The sequence below is a fragment of the Equus asinus genome, chromosome 10 (genome assembly GCF_041296235.1).
Source record: "Equus asinus isolate D_3611 breed Donkey chromosome 10, EquAss-T2T_v2, whole genome shotgun sequence".
Classification (NCBI taxonomy): domain Eukaryota; kingdom Metazoa; phylum Chordata; class Mammalia; order Perissodactyla; family Equidae; genus Equus; species Equus asinus.
The window spans coordinates 30,847,425-30,867,795 of NC_091799.1; the positions used below are offsets into that span (position 1 = coordinate 30,847,425).

The 20,371-nt window shown below is 54.9% G+C and overlaps 1 protein-coding gene across 8 annotated transcripts in view; it reads right to left on the reverse strand.

Annotated features, from left to right (window-relative positions):
* The window catches only part of RGS3 (regulator of G protein signaling 3), a 118,334-nt gene that overhangs the window by 77,691 nt on the left and 20,272 nt on the right, over positions 1 to 20,371 (reverse strand). For 4 of the 8 annotated variants that reach the window (XM_070518932.1, XM_070518931.1, XM_070518933.1 and 1 more), the window contains 7 exons: positions 14,939 to 14,999; positions 13,705 to 13,795; positions 12,999 to 13,054; positions 6,454 to 6,535; positions 5,532 to 5,637; positions 4,392 to 4,743; positions 3,448 to 3,487 (listed from right to left, as the gene is read on the reverse strand). In XM_070518932.1, the coding sequence (XP_070375033.1) occupies positions 3,448 to 3,487; positions 4,392 to 4,743; positions 5,532 to 5,637; positions 6,454 to 6,535; positions 12,999 to 13,054; positions 13,705 to 13,795; positions 14,939 to 14,999 (788 nt within the window). Of the gene's footprint in view, positions 1 to 3,447; positions 3,488 to 4,391; positions 4,744 to 5,531; positions 5,638 to 6,453; positions 6,536 to 10,439; positions 10,616 to 10,637; positions 10,705 to 12,998; positions 13,055 to 13,704; positions 13,796 to 14,938; positions 15,000 to 20,371 lie in introns of those variants that run through there. The other 4 variants (XM_070518934.1, XM_070518935.1, XM_070518939.1 and 1 more) reach the window with 4 other exon arrangements.

Consider the following 20,371-nt stretch of genomic DNA (forward strand, 5'->3'; position numbering starts at 1 on the left):
CCAGCCTACGTCCCAGGGCCCAGGTCTCCTTCCGCCACCCCCAGGCCTGGCAGCCAGGGGGTGAACAGCTGGCCTGACCCCAGCTGCATCTCGGGGAAGCTCCCCACCAACGTGAGGTCTGCCATCTCAGAGGAAAAACGCAGCTCGGAAGGTTTCACACTTGCTTCCTCCGCCCACCCCAGGCCCCTTCTCCCCTAGCAGGGTGAGAAAACAAGTTGACTCCCCCACTAGTGACCACAGATCATAGCCTTATCTTGGGGCAGCACTCAAACCATGATAAGTTAAACCACTTCCTGCCTCTTTGGAGAGTCACTCAGAGAAGAGCAGAAAGCTGAAGAGCCCAGGACAAGGGTGGCGCAGGGGCACAAAGGCATGGGAGCAGTCACACAGCTGCTCATCTGATCTGGCCCTGGACATCAGCCCCAGAGGGTCTGTGCCGCCAGGCCCTGGCCCCTTTGCTGGAAGAACCCATCCTGGGTCTCAAGATCTGCACTGGACTTGAGTTGGACAATGCACCGGAACTCAAGCACCAGCTTCCCCAGAGACAGGCTGTGCAACCCCGAACAGGTTCCTTCCCCCTCTGAGCCAGAGTTTTCTCCACTGCAAAGGAGAGACACCACAGACTGCTGCCTTGCCCGCCCCAGGGCCAGCAGGGGGCTCATGCGGGAGACCTGATGGCGAAGGGTTGGGTGAATGGCACCGGAGTGTGAATGCATGAGGGATTACTACAAACCCCAGCCAACAAACGATCCCCCACCAGGACTGGTGTTAGGACAGGGCTGCTGGGCCTCAAGCCACAGCATGTATGGGGTCCCAGGGTCAGCGTGGACCTGGACAGGCTAAGTTAACATGACCAAGTCTAGACCAGAGAAGGTAAAACCACACAGGCCTGACCACAGGGGACGGAAGCAAACAGACTAAAATTAAAGAAGGGTACCGTTTGCTGATGCCAAAATCTGGGCCCTGTGCTCCAGGTCTCAGACTTCTAAGAGTCCTTTTCTTCCCTTCCCTGGCCCAGCGGCATAGGGCTGTCACAGAATCTCCACCCTGGCCTGGAGAGTCATGAAAAAGCCACCTGACACACACCTCTGTCCTCAGGTGGGAAAGATCGGCTTAGATCCATTTTGGAGATGAGGCAGCTGAGGCCTGGAGTGGTAGGATGACTTGCCCAAAGTCATTTGGCCAGTAAATGGTACAAAGCAGGATCAATCCAATGTAGGTGGCAGTCACGCCCTAGCGCCCCATCTCCACGCACGCCTGGATAAAGTGTGGCAGGTGGGCATGGCTCTCCAAAACTGATGTTTTGAAGCATCTTTGTCGAAGATAGTCCAGGTTGCAAGCCAGTAACTGAGGTCTGTGCAGGCAAACTCCTGCACCCCCACCTGCGACCACTTACACCTTTTGGTCCAAACCCCCACATCACCCCTTTTTGCTCTAACACCTGCTTCACTGACCAAACACAGTAATTACTCAGCTTTGCTCTGGCTCCCGAGGCGAACCCTGGCAGACATCCCACCCTGGCAGTGGCGAGTCTGAGGCCTGGCCGCCTTCACTGGGCAGGGGACAATGCCGAGGGCACCAGCGGGCCCGGGGAACATGCCAACCGCAGGCGGCAGGTGCCCCAGGCCCCGGAAGGGCACCAGACCCCATTCAACTCAGGATGGCTCAGCCCTCCCTCCTGAAAGGAGGCCAGGCAGCCCAGCCAGGGGAGGGGACAGAAGTCGGCACCGTGGCGACAGCCTCAGCCTCTAGAGAACCCCGAGTGTGTTAAGGGAAGCTTTGTGCCCTGAATTCCACCCCTTCCTCTGAACCCCAGGACTGGCAGCTAGGGACACTTGATTCCTGGTAAAGAGCAAAGATGTCCTTGGATACTAAAATCATTATTATCGTGAAGAATAAATGGAGTAAGGTCAAGTTCTTAGTACAATGCATTCAAAAAGTTACCATTGTCATTAACATCATCATCATCTCCTTACTGTCCCTCTCAGATGACTGTGCCCTTCTTGGTTCGCTAAGTATTGTATTCTCAGAGGGGAATCAAAACATGGATACAGGGTGGCAGGACACCAAGAAGCATCTCTCAGGCTGAGAGGGGATCAATCCTCAACTACTGGCCCATCTCAGAGGACACCTCTCTCCTGCCCTCTTACTCCTTGACCAGCCTTTAAATCCTTAGAGACAACCGGAGCCTTTCTCCTTTAGTCAGTCCTGAGTACCTGCTGTCCGTCACACCCTGGGTCCAGCACTGGAACACACAGACACAAGCCGGCCCAAGCTGTGCCCTGAATGAAGTCACCATTTAGCAGTGGCATCTCCACTCTACCGCAGTGCGCCAACTGAAAGCTTTTTAAAAACTCAATGTCGCATCACTATTGGACTCCTCTCCAGAAGAAACCCAGATTCGTTTCCAACAGATCAGGTGCAACTGCCCAAGTGTCCCAGCCTGGAGAGAGCGAAGATGCCTTCCTCAGCAAGTCTGAGCCTGATGGGAGCCCTTTTCCCCAGAAAAGAGAAAGGCCTTCTTCCAAGTGCCCGCTGTAAGCAAGCATCATCACCACACTCCTGACACAGGGGGACAGCGAGGAAGCAGGGCAACGGCTGGGAAAAGGCCACTCTCAAGGAGGGAGGTCAAAGAGCATTCCGTAGGCACTGGAGGAAGGGCTCAGCACGCCCAAGGTGGGCATTGGGACCACAGCAAGGTTGATCTGCACCTTCCAGATACGAGTCAGAGGTCTCAGGCAGGAGCATGCAGGGCCTGACGGAACGCCCACCAGCCCCAGCATCAAGATTGATATCTCAGGCTTCCCTGGAGAAGGAATGGGTTTTGAGCGCAGCCTCTCTCCCTGGTTCTTAAAAACTAGGGTCAGGACTTGAAGCCCAAAGGAGCGGAATCCACGCACACAGAAGAGCCATCTGTGCTTCAAAGACAACTAGCCTCCGTGTCGCAGCTCTCAGGACGCAGGCTGCTGCCCACAGCCGTTCTCTCCTTTAATCCTCCACAACCCTCTGAGGGGGAATTATCAGCCCTACGACAGATGAAGAAACTGAGGCTCAGTGAGGGCACATGAGTTGTTCAAAGTCACACAGCTAGAACTCCAGCTCGAGGCCTGCCCGCGCCAAGCTCCACGCCTCGCTTCCATGCAGGCCTGACCGTGCTGCCCGCAACACCCAACATATTGGCTGCTCAGTGAGACTGGATGACTCTCAACTGAACACCATCTCTTAGATCCCCTCTCTTCCTTCTGAGTTCAGGCTCCGAGGAAGAAGGACATTGGTTCAGTGAGGGAGAAAAGCTACCAAGAGGAAACAGAGTCTGTGTCAACATGCAGGGGGTCTTGACTCTGCCGGCAAGGCCTCTGAATTCAGAGGAGGTGGCTGGGCCCGGCCTCACAGGCCCACACCATCTCTCCGGAGCTCGGAGGGCACGGCGGCAGAGGAGAGACTCACCTTCGGGGATGGCATCCTCCTGGTACACAGGCCGCAGCAGCTGTAAGGGAAAGACAGGAGAACCACCTCAGCCCCCTGGGAGGGACAACCAGGCAGGCTGCTCAGCCCGGGCCTGGGGATGGGAAGCAAGCACCTCAGGGCACGAGGGAACGACAGCAGTCCTGCTAAAGAACTGGGGGAGGGGCTTGGAGGGAACACAGAATCCTCCAGAACAGTCCAGTTGAGAGTTTGGCTGTCATCAAGTCTAACCTCTTGGCTGGGTCCCCAACTTCCTTTACGCAACTTGTTCCAAACTGCGTTTCACGGAACCCTGGCACTGTGGGATGCTAACAACCCTGCCACAAAGGGTGCACCAGCCGGGGAGTTCGGGAAATGCTCCGTTAAACAAGGTTAAACCACCCTCTTCACAGGAGGATGCCCTCAGAGCCTCCAGCAGGCTCTGAGGATTGGGAATCGCCCAGTATGCACTGGGAATCTCCCAGAATAGGAAGAGAACATGGGATACTTCTCAAACTTATTTGACCTCAGAACACTTTTTTCCCAGCGTATCTCATGGGACTAATGTTCTGGGACAGGCACTCCATCAACCCACAAGTCCATCATGCAGTGTCTGCTTTCATGCCTCCGATGACAGGGGGCTCACTCCCTACCACGCAGCTCACTCCACTGCGGGAAAGTGCAGATTGGCAGAAAGCTCCTCATCCTTTTGAGGTGAACTGTTCCACCCTGGACCTGGATCTGTGCCCTGAGGCCACAAAGACCCCTCTGCTCTCTCTACCCAGCACAGCCCTGCAGAGGCCGGAGCATACACACCCCACCCGGCCTCCTTGCTCCACACTCCCAGCGCCATGCAGGATCTCACAACACAATTTTGAGTCTCCGCGTCCTCCTGGCCTCGCACAGGCACCCATGCCCTTCACCTTCCTCAAACCAGTTGTCCATACCTGGCTCCCAGGGTTCAGCGGGGCCAGGATGATATAGTTGGGGTCGGTGGGGGCAGTGGCACGGGACAGCGCAGGCAGGGTGTGCTGCCCCCCGCGTTTGGCCACCTCGGTGTAGCGCTCCCAGCCTCCCAGCAGCAGCCCATCCGAGCTGTCACACACTAGGTGGCAGCTGTGGCGCTGCTCCGGCCGTGCCTGGGCCCCGTGGGTACAGTTCTTCTCCCGCTTGTTGGGGGGCGACTGGAGGTCATGTGTCGACTTGCAGGAGGCCCGCCGCAGGACCCCGCCATCTGGCCCCGGCTTGACCTGGGGGACCATGCGCCACACGAGCAGGATGATCTCGCTGGGGCAGCTCCTGGAATCACACAGAGAAGTTGGGGATCACACAGAGAAGTTGAGTCTGGGGGAGACCAAAGTCAGCCAGGGTAGGGGCCTGCAGGGGCCGAGAAGAAGTGTCAGGGACAGAGGAAAAGCCCCCAGTGCCAGAGCAGGAAGGGAGGGGGGAGGCCATCTAATGCAGGGACAGCAAAGGACCCCCTTAGGTCAACTCTAATTGACTGGCAGAGGCCAAGAAGGACACTGAGGCCAAGGCCAGGTTAAACAAGAAACAATACTAAACTCAACTGGCAATGTCTGTCGTGGGCAAAGAACAAGCAAGGAGGAGCAGTGAGCCAGGTCCTGACATGCAACCCCTCATCCGGTCATTCTAGAAGCAAACCTAAAATGAACCATGAGGGCTTTACCCCAGCGGGTGAAAATTTAGAGGACTCAAACGTTTTAAAGAATAATTTTTTAAATTGTGCCAATTGAAACATTTGCAACATCCATACATCCTTAGAAAACAATGGGCTTAGCTCTGAAGGAGCAGAAATAATTAGCAAAAGTAGAAAGCGGCCCCTGGAGCCGCGCCATGAACCGTAGGGTCTATTTGAGACCTTCTTGCCCACTGTGTGTGCTCTGTGATCCGAAACTGCTCTGAGCCTGAACCTTCCATTTTCAGGCCAAGAAACTGATTCCCTGAGATGCAATGTGAATCGCTCACAGCTGGACAAAGGAGGGAGGGCTGAGACAGTGTGCCCCAGGGCTGGGGAAGGGAGGCATGCCATTGCCTGAGGCCCCAGGCCACCCGCTGCCCTTGGTCACCGGATCTCGTGGGCCAGCTCCACGCATTTCCAATGTTCCACGGGTCTCTCGTTCAGCTGCAGCACTGTGTCCAGTTGCTGTAGTCCTGCCCGCTCTGCTGGGCCCCCTGCAGGGACAAAGAAAAGCCACTGAAGGGCTCCTTGAAGCCCATGACCCCCTCAAAGGACCTGGGGTCCTTTGCTTCCACGATCACCTCAGACCAGGACTGCCCCTCTGTTTCTTCATCTGTGAAATGAGGTGCCGACCTTGGTGGCTCTCAGGGCCTTGAAGGGAGACACCCCTTTGCCCTCATCTCCTCCCTGCCTGCTCACCCCAGTGCCAGTTCATATCTCTGCTGTCCCCCGCCTCCCCAGGCCTCCCAGCCCCTTGAGAACCCTTCCTTGTTGCCAGGCTCACACACTTCATTCATTCCTCCAACACCATTCATTGAGGGCCAACCTCCTGCAGGCACAGGGGACACCCAGATCACCAAGTTCTGGGTCCTCCTCTTAAGATGCTCACTCTGTGATTAGGCGAAGTCTTTTCTTTGTGAAAAATAGGGAGGGAACGGCTATTTTTAAGTGCTAATCAGGCTTGGAATAGGATAAAATACCGATTCCAAATAGAGCTCACAAATGACTCTCATTTTCCCATGCAGCCATGACTGAAAATATAGGTTTAGCTCCTGTTTGAAACGATTGGGAAACAAAATATAAAAATCTATTTTCATTTTGATAAAGACAAAAAAAGAAAAAGAGTGGGTATATTTTCACAAACCTCCAGTTTCATCTGTGGTCATTTAAAAATATTATTCTTTGTGTTTTGAAAAACCAGGATGCTTTGCTCCCATTTAGGGAGCCCCTTCCAGTTCCAACGTCTTGTTTGCAAAGCCCAGGGGCAGGGTGGGCGCGTGGGGCCGGCATCAGCCAAGACACACACTTACCGGAATCCACAGCCTGGACGCGGACCGGAGAGTCGCAGCAGATGGTGAAGCCGAAGCCATCCTTCCCCCTCGGGATGGTGATCTAGGACACAGCCCTGCCAGTCACTCCCAGAAACCAGGAGGCTGCTGCCTCTGTGCCAGGTTGGGAAGCCCACAGCTCCCAACCCAGGGCCACCTTCCTCTGCGAGGGAGCTAGAGCCAAGGAGGCTGGCCAGCCCCTCACCGTCCCTGTCTCGGCATAGGCATCTCGAGCGCGGAGTTGTGGGCCAAGCAGGAAGGCTGGGAGCTCAGGAGGCAGACCTAGGCCGAGGCGGGAGGGCCCAGGACAGACAGAGCCTTGGAAGGGCGAACTCGCCTTCCTTGGCCCCGGGTGACATACAGCCCAGCCCTTTATCAAAGGGTGTCCGGACCTGCCCATCTCCACGTCATCTGTGGTCCGCCGCCTGCTCAGTCCCTTCCTCCTCTCCCCTATGAAAAGGAGGTGCGAGGCCCTGTGCTCAGGACCCAGAGACGAAGCCGACCTGACTGCTGCCCTCCCAGAGCACAGGGACACGCACACTCACAACCTCAGGCCAAGGGCCAGGGGACAAGGGCTGGGGTCCTCAGGGCAGCCCATCGCCAGGGCCTCAAGGCATCCAGTGAGGGCTGCCAGGCGAAAGGGCAGGTGATGACACAGATAGGTCTCATCGCTGACCTCACTGTACCCGCCAAGGCCCGTGTGCACGGCAGGTCCACAGCCCCTACTTTCAGACGTCCCCTGAAAGGGCCCTGCCACCTGGATGCTCTTTTCAAAGCGACTAGCAATTATTAAGCTCCTACTACCTGCTGAGGGACCGAAGCATGAGGCCTCAGTCTCTGGATGCCAGAGGGCACGAGGATAGGCACATCTCTCCGACGCAAAGCAGAACATGACAAGTGTTAGAAGAAAACACGAGGACAGTGTTGGGAACAGTCCCATGGGCTCGACTTTGGACAGCAGGCTCGGGGCACAGTGGGAAGTCAGCACACGCTAAGGCAATGAGGACTGCCCGGCAGCGTCCCAGCAGCCGCCGGAAGCCGCCTGGTGCGGTGCGGCCTGCTGGCTCCTTCAGTTCAGCCTTGCTGTGCTCCCCCTCCGCGTGCCCCCAGGTAGGCTTCCGGTGGGGTGCAGGAGGCCCAGGCCCCGCCTACCCAAAGAGTGACTCCAGGCTGCTGAGAGCGGGTATACAAGAGCAACAGGCCTCAGGGAGCGAAAGTCAGGAAAGGGACTCCCCAGAAGAAGTGGGCGTCGAGTGGGCCCTGGGGGACGGGGTCCCGGGCAGGGTGAGAAAAGCCAGCTCAGCAAGCCTGGAAAAAGTCCAGGCCCGGTCAGGAGACTTCTGGCTCCTTCCTTTAAGGGTTGTCTCTTCACGGCTGGGCACCTGGCCTTCCCCTGCCAGCTGTGTCAAAGGCCAGGCATGAGGAAGGGGAGGCCTGCGGGGCGCAGGGTGCCCGAGGCCTTAGAAACTGCCGGGGACGCCCCTGCAGCTCTGCTTCCCACCAGCCCTGGGCCTGGATTCAAAGTGAGTTTGTAAAACAGGAAACCTGACAGACAAGGGGAAGGGGGAGGGGGCAGGAAAATACCCCGTTCCCATAAGAATTCTGGGAAAACACACAGCTAAGACAGGAAGAGAAAAAAATGGAAAGAAAGAAAGAAAAACAAACTCTAGGGTGAGCGCGGCAAGTCCAGGCTGAGACTGAGGGAAGAGGTCAGGAGCCTGGTCCACCCCGTGCGACCAGCAGGCACTTCAGGAGGCCCCACAACCCCACCCTCAAGCCAAGCAGAAGCTGGGACTCCAAACCTTGCCGGCACTTCCCCAATCCTTCCCCACCAAGGGCCACAGCCCCTCCTGCCCGGGCGCCAGCTCTGGAAACAGGTCCCAGCACCCGTGGGCCAAGGGCCAAGAGTTTGGGGATGAGTCCCAGAGTGAATCTAGAGAGAACAGCTTCCCCGACACCCTGATCCCCTCGTCCAGGTAGGAGTGGACTGGAAGCCCCTCACCTTCCTGGGCACCAGCCTAAGAAGAGCCAGCCCAGACAGCAGTCCAACCCAGCTGGCGGCCAGGAAGGAGGGAAGCGGAGAGGGTGTCGGGAAGCAAGCTCCTCTCCTGGCTCAGTGTGAGGGGGCTGCGACTGCATGAAGGAAGCAGAATTCACTCTGTCCGTCGTGAGCACTAACCACGTCGAGGGGACAGTGTCCAAAGAACCCGACCATGGCTGCAGCCCGGAGGGGAATGCAGGGCTAGTTTTAGCGTGCCCATTACACGGAGAAGGAAACTGAGGCCCCAAGTGAGTAAGTGGCAGCCCCTTGCTCTCAGTCCTCCTCTGTGACCTTGGGCCTTGGGGTCAGGAGGGGAGGGGAGCAGCCCTGCCCTGACTTGGGGACCTCAGTGGCTCCTGGCAGAGGCCCTCCTTCCTGGGGGTGACTCTTGCTCTTTCCTGTTCAGGGCAGGAACTGCCACTGCTCCCAGATCTCACCCGTGCCCTCATCTCACTTCTGCCCTCCAGCCTGGTTTCTGATGCTCTGTCATGCCAGACCTCAATCTCCCACTGCCTCCACTTACTGAATACTTCCGACAGGTACATATGGGCTCTGTGCCAGACACTCTATCCACAGCATTCCATCGACTCTCCCAGGATCATCAGTGGACATTATCATCCCTATTCCACAGACAGGGAGACTGAGGCTCAGGGAGGTCATGTCGTGCTCAAGAGCCGCAGCTGAAGAAAGGCAGAGCAGGATTGGAGCCCAGGTCGGCTAAAAGCTGGTGCTCGCAACCCTGCGCTGGTTTCTAGCACAGGATCCGCCTTGAACTTGAGCCCCAGAGCCCCAGGCCCAGCCTGCACTCATGCCTGGCCCTACTCTAACTGTCAGGGTGCCCTGGTCTTCTGGCCCGTAGTCCTAAGGTAACCAAGGACTTCACCTCCCATCCAGTGCCCTCTCCGCCTCACCACTCTGCCACCCAGTTGCTGGTGTCGCAGGGGCGCTCTGCCCAGTTCCAGGAGGGTGAGGTGGGCAGAGCAGGGCCACGCAGGGTGGGACCATGCAGGGTGGGAGTTGAGAACTCAGGGGACAGGAGGCAGAATAGGCGGGTCCCTCAGCAGCAGGGCCACGGAGCAGGAGGCCCCCCTGGGCATCTATCTCCCTGGGACCTAAGGCCATCCAAAGGAGTCAGGACTCAGATTCCAGTCTGGTCATTAAAACACAGAGGGAGTTTTCTATATTTTAAAAAGCAGAACCATTCCTGAGCTCCCTTCCAGCTCGTCCCTTCCAGAATCTGGACATGGCTTGCCTTCATCCTCCATGACCCCAGGTCTCTTTTTACAAGAAAAAATGCCCATCACAGTTCCAGAAGAGGCTCAGGGGCTAAGGAGCCATCACTCCCGCTCTCCCCTACACCCTGAGATGGACGGCTGAGAGGTCAGACCCTCGTGGTGAAGCTGGGCTTCAGAATCAGAGGGTTTGGGGACTGCCTCACAGCATCACGGCTAAGGGGAGGAAAACCATGCATGTGTACATTACACAGAAACATGCTCTCTCACATACAAGCAAAAACACTCATGATCACTCACACACACACAGGACGGACACTGCCGTCCCATCGGAAGTAGGGAAAGTTAGCAAAAGACACAAACCCAGCTGCTCAGCAACCTAGCCATTTTCAATTGCAGGCTTGGGATACTTTTGGTAAGTTATGCTCCCCCGAAATAAAAATAACAGAAAATCCACTGAACAACCTCACCCAGGATACTACCCAGTCAGCGGTTAGGACAATGCAGCCCTGGGCAGGGGTAAAGGCTGAACCTCGGGTCCTGCTCCTGCCTCTATCCTCCCCTGAGAGCAAAATGACCCTGCAAGGAGCAGGAGGGGGCAAGGAGGGCCTGTGGGAGAGAAGCCCTGCTTGGGGGAGCCCCCATCCCCGACCCCCAGTGACACCCACGCACCCCCCATGGGGCCAAGCACCCACCTGGCGGTAGCGGCGCTCCGAGCACACCTTGCAGAGCCCATTGAAGCGGTTCATGGCTGCGGGTCCTGCCTCGGCTGCCGCCCCATGAAAGCCCAGCTCTCCCCCCAGCAGTGGGAGCCCGCACTGCGCCCCGTCAGCCTGGCATGACCGCCCTGGGAAGCCCGCCCCGCAGAAGAATGGCAGGAAATCACCTCTCACCTCCCCAGGCCCTGTCTGTGCTGTGTGCCGCTGCACGATAAGCCCGAAGGCTTCCTGAAACCTCCGAATGACAAGGAAGAGGGAGAGTTTTATATTAAAATTCCTGTCAACTAGTTAGTATTCCCCCGGCCCCTGGCGGGGAGAGGGTGCCTTTGTTCTGGCTGCATTCTCCGCCAGGGGCCACTTGGTGATTCCAATGTTCTCACAAACAGCCCTGGCTGGAGGGGAACCCAGGCAGAAAACACTGCTGCTCGGTAACAACACCGCCTCCCCCTGCAAATCCCAGCGTCCCCAGGAGCAAATCCAGGGGACGAACCCGGCCTAAAAATCCACGGATGCCTTGGGGGGTTGTACCCATAGACATCCCATCTCAAGACACGGGAACAAAACATTTGGAGTCTGAGGACCTGCCTGCCACTCAGAAGCTACTTAAAGTCAGTTTCCTTATGCATGTACGTGGGCTGCTTTAAGGGACTGATGATAAACAGAGAAGGGATTTCCAAAGACCAGATGATCCAGCCCCCTCATTCTACCGATGAAGAAGCAGGGGTCTGGAGTAGATAAGGTCACACAGTAGGGAGGGTGGAGCTGGGACCAGAACTCAGGTCTTGTTCCCTGCTGTGTAGAGCAGTACCTGGTGAGCCAAGCCCCCTTACACCCACCTTGGAGTCCCTGGGGAAACCCACCCAGCCACTCACATCCTTGATGCCAGAGAGCGTCCCTTGGTACAGCCCAGCTTTGGTTGCATGACAATGGGCAGGTCACCCAGGTTGTGTCTCCATCTCCCCATGTGCATGATGGGAGAGTTGAACAGGTGACCTCTGGGGGCTCTCCCCCTGCTCTAACCAAGCCTCTGACAATCCCCCTGCTTTGCTGAGTCCCACGGACACCTCTGAGTGCACAAGCCCTGGAAAACCGTGTGCGCCTCAGAACAACGGCCCCAGGGTCAGGGCCCGGGTGCAGAATCCAGCATGAAGCAGGACTTTCTCAGGCCACCTAGGAAGCTGCGGTGTTGATGTCTATGTAATTCCCACAAGTCACCAGCGAGGCCCCCTGCTCACTGTTCTCTCTGTGCTCAGCAAGGACAGGGAGGGAGAAAGGTCTTCGCAGCTCGCCCACTGAGGCTAGAGGAAAGCTTTGAAATTCCTAAGGAAGCCCCAGAAAGCAGAGACCTGGCAAGTTTCTCTAATCCTGTGCTCTCCGATATGGTAGTGACTAGACACATGCGCAGGGTCACTTTAAATTAGTTAAAATTAAATAAAATTTAAAATTCAGGTCCTCGGTCACACCAGCCACATTTCAAGTGCTCAGGAGCCACAGGTGGTTGGTGGCTCCCATACTGGACAGCACAGCTGGAGGCTGTCCTCTCCACGAGGGCAGGACCCTTTATTGTTCATGGCTATATCCTAGCACCCAGGGCCTGGCCCATGCGGATGTCCAATCAATACTTAATGAATGAATGAGTGAGGGAATGAATGGTGTCAATGAAAGCGAAAATGTTTCACAGATTCCAATGCACCTAAACGTAAGATATTGTCGTGGAAAATACCAGCATCCTATCTTCTCAAGGAGCCCACAGACAGGACATAGCACAGGGCACTTAAGAGGTGGCCAGACGGGCTTCAGACCCTGCCTCTACTTGCTGGCTGTGTGGCCACAGGGAGTGACCTAACATCTCTGAACCTTACGCATCCCCCTCATCTGTGAGATGGGGGAGGAACGACCACCTCAGAGGTGGCAGTGAGGACAAAATTCAGTAACAACAGCACTGGGCACAGAGCAGCCACTCAGTCACTGCCAGTCTGCTTCTCCCGCTCTTAGTTGTGACAGAAAACATAGCTCACCTGCCAGGTCCTGCAGAGAGGGAAGGAATTGGGGGCAATTCTCCAAAATCCCCAGGTGAAGGTTCCCCTCTAGATTTAAAACCGTGATGGAGTGAGAACACATCGGTCTCGGGTTCAGATTCATGGGTGCTCCCTGGCACCACGCAGGCCTCACCCGAGCAGGTAATTCGGACACAGTGCCAGGGGAAGCAAGGGTCCATGGAGGCCTGTGGGAAAGGGAGGACTCGGCTTCCAGAGACTGAAAGTCAGCAAGACCCAGACTCTTCCATTTCCAGGGGCCAGAGCCTGGCTCTCTCCCCACCCCTGCCTGAGCATGAGTAACCGGAAAAAGCACGAGAAATAATCCCTTAAAAACGCACAACTTGATGAGTTTCCAAGTGCCAAGGGAACCTGAGTTGCAGGCACGAAATGCTGCCCTGTTGAGGGGTCTCCTGGGCCGAGGGGCTGACCAGGAGCTGCTCAGAGCCAGAGCAGAGCGCAGGTCCACTCTGTCCTGCCCAGGCTTGTCCTCACCTACCTTGAGTTTCTCCCCGTTCTCAGCGTGCCCACCTCCTGGCATTCGCAGCAGTGGATCTGAAAGGTGACAGAGCAGAGTCAGAAGGTTTCTGCTGGCATGTAACGGTCTGTTCCACAGACCACCCAGAGGACAAGGCCAGGGTGCCAGGCCCATGTGGCTGCCCAGGTCACTCCTGGCCTCCGGGATGTGGGGATGCCCAAGCTCGGGTCAGGCAGGGGCTCAGGAATCAGGCCTGAGGGCGAGGAGGACAGAGCAGACGGGGATGCGAAATCCAAGCCTCAGGACTTGCGGCAGGGCCCACACACCCTGTCCACAGAGGTGGGCGCCCCAAGGTCAGCAGGGCAGCCTGGGGGGATCCTGAGACCACGGAGCCTCGGAGGGGCCCAGCAGGAAGTTCCTGAAGCCCAGCCCTCCATGAGCTAGGGGTGGGGGGAGCTGAACCACGTGGGGTCAACCCTCTCCAAGGAAAGTCCAGCCACTTAAAAGTGTTGTGAGCAAGAGGCTGCCTGCAGCCTGCATTCTAGCAGGTGCATGTGAGAAGTCCCTGGATCCTTGGCCTGATTGCAGCCTAAGGTGACAGGTGCCACAAAACACAGGGGCGATAATACTACGCAGGAAGCATGGCTGGTGGGAAGCCATTGGTGGGGGAGGTGGGGGGGTGCAGAGCAGCATGTCCGGGCAGAAGCTGAAGCTGGTGTGCACGCACCTCTCAGGGGCCGCAGTCGCCGCCGGGCCACCTTCAGGTGCTTGGTCCTGCCCAGGTCCTCCCCAAGAAGGTAGTACCAGCCGCTGATCTCCTGTCACAAGAGAAGGTGTGACATGCTCAGAGGAGGCAGAGGGCACAGGTCAGGCCACCACCAACCCCCCTCAAAAAGCAGCAGCTGGCAAGCCTCCCTCAGGAACAGCCTCTCTGCGGAGACAGACACACGAGCCTCCCTGCCCCAAAGGGAGCTGCCATGCCTGCACCTCCAGGAAGCCCTCCCTGATGCTCCGGCAGAGCTGGTCCTCCCCTCTCATTCCTGCAGCCTCCCGTCCCCAGAGGACAACCAGCTACTGGCATGCCTGCCTCCCCCACTAGGCTGTGCGCAGACTCTGTGATAAACCCAGCACTGCACCTGGTATACAGCAGGAGCCCAATAAATTTGTTGACAGAACAAAGGGAGGGAGTGAGGGAGGGTTAGAGAGGCCAAAAAGTAGGCATCCTGAGGCTCCTGAGCAGTCCCCAGTGGGGAACATCTCCCAAGAGGGAATGAAGCCGAGGCTGCAGTCAAGACAAGGTATTTGGGACCCACATGCAGGATAAAAGGTATCTCTATGGCCTGGCAACTCCATGCAGCCGGCCACCAGGACATCTCCAGGGATGTGTAAAAGGAGCATGTCCCTCCCCTGCTCCATAGCCTCCAGTTTGGGGGTGCAGCGCTGGGTAGAGATGGATAAGGCACCAGCTACCCAGAGGGAGGGGCCTCTAGATCCCAGAGTCCTCGCCCAGCCTGAGGGAAAGCCCCATAGAGGATGCTCACTTCATCCCTGAGCACCTGCAAGGCCCAGAAACATGAGCCTGGTGGACAACGTCGAGAGGACTCCTGGAGCAGACCAGGAGAAGCAGCTGGCCCTCCTCCTCCAGGGCCGGCCCAGGAGTGCTCTGAGCTCCAAGGGACCTGCCAGTGTCCTCAATGACAGACACCAGACCCAGAGCCTCCTGGGAGGACTTGGGGCCTACCAACTGCTCTCTGACAGGAATGAACCAAGATGGGGACTCAAACCCTTGGTCACAGAGGTGACAAGAACACAGTGTTGTTATGCAGGTCACAGGGCATCTGTCTCAGTGGGCATCATCTCACAGGCAGAAGTCCTGCCCAAGGGCTTCCAGACAAAGGCCCCTGCCTGTCCCAGCCCTGGCCTAGTGGGATGGCCCTGCCGGAACCTTCTGTAGGACCCACCTTGTCCGGAGTCAGGAGGGACTTTACCCCGAAGCTCATGCAGCCAATGAGTCCACTCTGTCTGGAAGAACAACAGAGGTTTGAGTCGGCACCTCGTCACTGGACCACACCGGGAGGTCGACCATCAAGTGTGACATGGCTGGACGCACTGCGTCATCTCATTTGATCCTTCCAACTCTGTGACCTAGGACAAGATCCTTCCAACTTCTCTCCATTTCACAGAGGAAAAAACTGAGGCTCAGAGTTGGTCCCCTTCCTGAGGTCACAGGCCAAGTCAGTAGTAGTGTCTCATGGGCACGCCCTCCACCAACCACAGAAGCTCAGAGCTACCTCGCAGGTTTTAACTGTTCTGGTGCTAGGTAGATCTGAAGAGCTGGTCCCCACAGGGAATTTCAGCTCCCACATCTGTTGGTGATGCTCAGCCGAGGAGAAAAGTTATGGGACCTCAAGCTCAAGAAGCTTTGTCTGGGGTTCGGGCAGGACCTGGGGGGTTCTCAGACAGTTTCAGATCAAGGTCCAAACCAACACAAAAATCACTGAGACCGACCTGACCTGGCTGCCAGCTGAGCAAGTGCATGAGTCACTGCCAGACCTCGTGTATGTCACCCTGTGGCAACAGCCTGAGTTCAGTTGGGTGCTTCTTGGCTAAGAGTGATTCAAAATTCCTGAATCACAAAATTTCCTATCCATCATCGAGTCAACGCCCAACATTCAGAGACTCATTGATACCTGGCAGCTTTCAATAATGACGGCATAGATTAATGTTAATGAGATGCAAAAAGTAATCTCACTACTGTGAGAGAAAAGGGAGTTTACAAATCTGTGGTTTAATGAGAAAGATGCCCACAAAAATGTTAACGGTTGTTAACGTGAAAGACACAACTTCATTGTTAATATGAAAATAGGAACAACAGTTGTATCTGGTAGGTGGGATTAGAGGCGTTTTTGTTTTCGTCTTTGGGTTTTCCATGTTTTCAAATTTTCACAGGGAACGAGAACTACTTTTGTAATATAAAATGGTATAAATGTATTTGAAAGTACTTCTGCTCTATCACGTCTTTATCTTAACACTAGAGTTGCGTTTTTGCTTTTTCTGTTCTCTTCTCTCTCAGCGCATCCCCAACTAAGACCCCTTCGGAGGATGGTTTAATAGCTATTAATAAGAAACAACGTGGTATTTAGACTGGAGCATAACCCTGATGGTGGACTTTAATTTCTCAGGGACCCACAGAGATGAGGGATTTGGTTCATTCTGCAGAAGGCACAACATCAAAGGCAAAGACTGCATGGGTACTCGACTCCCCAGAGATGTGCCTCCCTGCAACTTGGTCTAGGGGGCCCTGAGCGAGGCCAGTGGCTCCAGGCCGGGGTGCACACAGAAGCCCCTGAAGAGCATGTCCAAGTCCTGTGCCCCAGAGCCCACTCCCAGGGATCCAGACCCAGTAGGTCCAAGACGGGGTCCAGGCATGCATGTCTGGAGAAAGCTGTCGAGGAGTCCCGCAGGGCACCTGCCCATGCCTGCCCCAGTCAAGGAGCAGTGGTCTAGAAGGGGTCTATAAATACATCTTGTTTGGATGCTCCAGTAAGAGTGGCAGTTTACCACCTGACAGTCTTAAGCAAAGCAAGACTGGCTTCTCGCAGGCAGCCAACCCAAGTGAGGGGCGGGATGCAGGACCCTCAGAACTGGCGCACCTGGCCGTGCCTCCCCAGCTACTCTCACTCTGCTGCTCCGGCCGGCTCTCTCTCCCTGTCCCCACTTCCTGTAGCCTGGGCTCCAACCACTGCCCCCTCCTCACTGCCCCCTCCCATCACAGAAGGCCATATTAATAATCTACCCAGAGAGAACAGTATGGTCACCCCAGTAAAGCGACCCTTCCACATCCACCTTTCCAGCCCATCATCAAAAACAAATGCTCCTCCCCACTGGGAAGTGGCCAAGTCAGCACTAAGGGAGGGGCAGTGACTACCACAAGCGGCAGCCACTGATCTGAGCCGCCATTCCAGGAAAGCCTTGTCAAGACTGTGCCCAAGTCCTCACCACCGATTTGACTTTGTTTGTCAACCCAGCTGGGATCCAGGTGCCCACCCCGCCTGGCTCTGCGGTTTTCTTTCACCCCGGGTATGGCTGTAACTCTAAGTCTCCAGGCAGGATGCTTCAGCTCTAACAAAGGTTGCCTCTCCCTGCTCCTGAGTAAGTGGAGCTCTCATTCCCTGGTGCTTAGAGAATGCTAAATGTTTCATAGCCTCCCGCGAGCTTTGCTTCCTGCTAACGGGCCTCCGATGATTTCATGATAATTCAGGCAGAGTAAATCGTCACAATTAACGTCTACAAGCAGGAACCTCTCTCTAAGTGTTCTTCAATTAGCTACTTCCTAAGCCTGCTTTTGAAAAATCTTTAGAGGAAGAAAGACTTCTTTTAGATGCACCCTGAGTACATGACAATATACCGGTCAGCTTACAAACTCGGGAACCAGTGCTCACCTCAGAGACTGTCTGAAATTTCTCTAGGCAGAAAGTTCCAGGGGTCAAGTCTTGGTTACTTCTGAGTGCCGAACCCTGAGCTCAGGGCCTGGGGCACTCATTGAAGGCTTGATAAACGGATGAATCCATCATGCCCGTGGCCGGCAGGCACTGGGCAAGGAGCCGCAGCATTAAGGAAACAGACAGGCACGTGGGAATTTAAATAGCAGCTCAAGACAGCAATACAAGAGATGTCACCAGACAGGGCAAGACTGACAGATGAACAGGGCAGGCAACAAATGCTGAAAGCTCGGGGAAGCAAGAGGCAGTTTAGGGCTGAGATGCTCGAAGAAGACCTAAAGAGTTAAGCCAGAGAGAATGGGAGGAAGAGCATTTCAGGCAGTGGGAACAGCCAGTACAAAGGCTCAGAGGTAAGGCGTCATGGAACACTCATGCGGAATAGCACTTGGCTCAGCCTCCTTTTGAGTATAGGGTTACGAGACCCACTGCCACAGGAAAATGCATTATTTTGAGGGAATGCGCTTTAGTTCTCTGTCTCGGGGGCCTTAAACTATTTCTGTTACAGGATTACACCATCTAATCTCAGTTTATTCTTAATTTGATGGCTTCAATTGAGGACATATTTTTCCATTCCTTTTTTCTTTCCTTAGGCTCAGTCCCCATCTCTGACCACAAGCTTTCTAACACTATGGCACTACACTTGGCACTGAGGTTCTGTTTATGAAAGAGATTAGAGAGGACACTTAGGGTGCCCAGCACAGTAGGTGACACATGGCAAGCAGACTCTCCATACAGGTAGGAACGATTAGCATAAAAGATTATGTTCTTCAAACATATGTGAGTGTGTTTCTTTTTTTTTCTAACTTGGCGTGTAACATTACAATTCTCTCTAAGATTGTTCTTTGGCCACAAGTCCTGAAAACACTGTGATTGATACTAGAAGCTTCAACCTGGATTACAGTGTATCATCTAAAAAAGTTTTTAAATAGCTCAGTTCCACAGTCAATGATATTGAGGTACGATTAATTTTTAAGCATGATAAGGGCATTGTAGTTGGTTTTTTAAAGCTATCTTTCAGAGATATATTATAGATGAGAATATTATAGATGAGATGAGATGATGTCTGGAATTTGCTCTAAAATAATCCACTGGAGGAGGGGAAAGTGGGGCAGGGGCATCGATGAAATAAGATTGACCACATATTGATAATTGATGAATTATCTAGGCTGAGTATATGAGGGTTTATTACATGATATTTTCTACCTTTGTATATGTTTGAAAATGTCTAAAAACTCATAGAACCTGAAAGCTGAAAGAACTCTCAAAGAACACTGCATTTTACAGACAAGGAAACTGAGGCGCAGAGTGGGGAAGGGACTCACCCACGGCCTCAGAGTGACTGGGAGCTAAGCCACAATCCACTGCGCTGCAGCTCTCCTCCGCTCCCACTGTGATCACCAGGACGAGCTGAAGTCGTCCAGCCCTTCCAGAACCATCTTGTTTCTCTAATACAAGGTCACAGCCATCACGGGAAGGATCCGGAGAACTCGTGAAACACATGCTTCTCTTTTATCTTCCATCACCTTCAAAATGCAACTGCCACATACTCAGCCGGATGATTTATATAAAACTACATGATAAATGCTATGGGAAGCAGTCCGAGGCCTGACAAACAAATATAGTGACGCAGAAAGCGTATGGCTTTGGAGTCATTATCACCTGTGTGAGCCAGCCAAGTGTACCATAATGTGGTTACGGGTGCACAGATTTGGTGCCAGACTGCCTGGATTTGCATCTGGTTTTCACCAAATCCTAGCTGTGTGACCTCGGGCAAGTTACTTAACCTCTCTGTGCCTCTGTTTCGTCACCTGTAAAACAGCAACAATAATAATATCTACCTTGTATAGTGTGGTGAGGATTAAATTAGATAGTGCATGGAATGTGCTGAGATTGATGTCCACACACAGTAAGTGCTTAATAAATACGAGCTGTTAAATAACCTCAGGCAAGTTCTTTAGCCTTCATAAGCCTCAGTGTCGCTCAGAGAGGGATAATAATAATTCCTACCTCTGGGGTTGTTGTGAGGATTAAATGAGATAATGTATGTAAGGTGGTTGGCACAGAGACGAGTTCAATAAAGGTTTGTTTCCTTCCTTCCGTAATTGTCCTTCACGTTGCTAAGTTGAATGTCCGTCCTTCAGAGAAGCACAATTTGATTTGAGCGCGTCCGGCAGAGCAGAAGTTTCCTGCCATGGCTCCATCTGCCTCCTCCGGCTCAGAGGCCTCCTCGTTCAGGGACCGACCAAAACTACGCCTCCCGTCGGCTGAGCGCATCTCTGTGGCGCTGTCAGCGTGGGCAGGGTCATCTGTTCCCAAAGCAGGTCTGTGTGAGGCCGCTCTGTCCCTCTCGAGCTTTGGGTCAGGACTGTGACCACGAGTTCCACTGTGTTTTGTTTAATAAGGACTCTCACTTTCCCAAAATAGGCAACAAGTGGAGACACTGCCTCTGTCACGCTGCCTGGCTGGTGCTGACTCACTTTCCCCAGCCTCACTCTCCTTTCCAAAACCCGGGAGCTGCCTCGCTGGTGGCTTCTCCAGCAGCCCTCTGCCCGGCCCGGCTCGCCTGGTCTCCGGGGAGGGCGGAGGGTGGTGGAGGGAACAGCAGCTCCCCCAGCTTGGCCTCTGCCCCGTAGCACCTGCTCCACTCCTCGCCTCCACCCGTGGGCTCACCACACGTCCTCCTGTCTCTCTGACACTCCTCCTCTGTCCCCTTCAGGGCTCTCCCTCCCTGTGTCCATCTCTCCAAAGACGGTATCCTGACCCTTGGTCCTTGGCCTTCACTGTCTTCCTGAGCAGGTCTCCCCTGCACAGAATTTCCTCCTCGGTGGTCAGGGCTCCCACATCCCTCTCTCTCTCTCCTGAGCTCCAGGTCAGCGAAGGCAACCCTCCCAC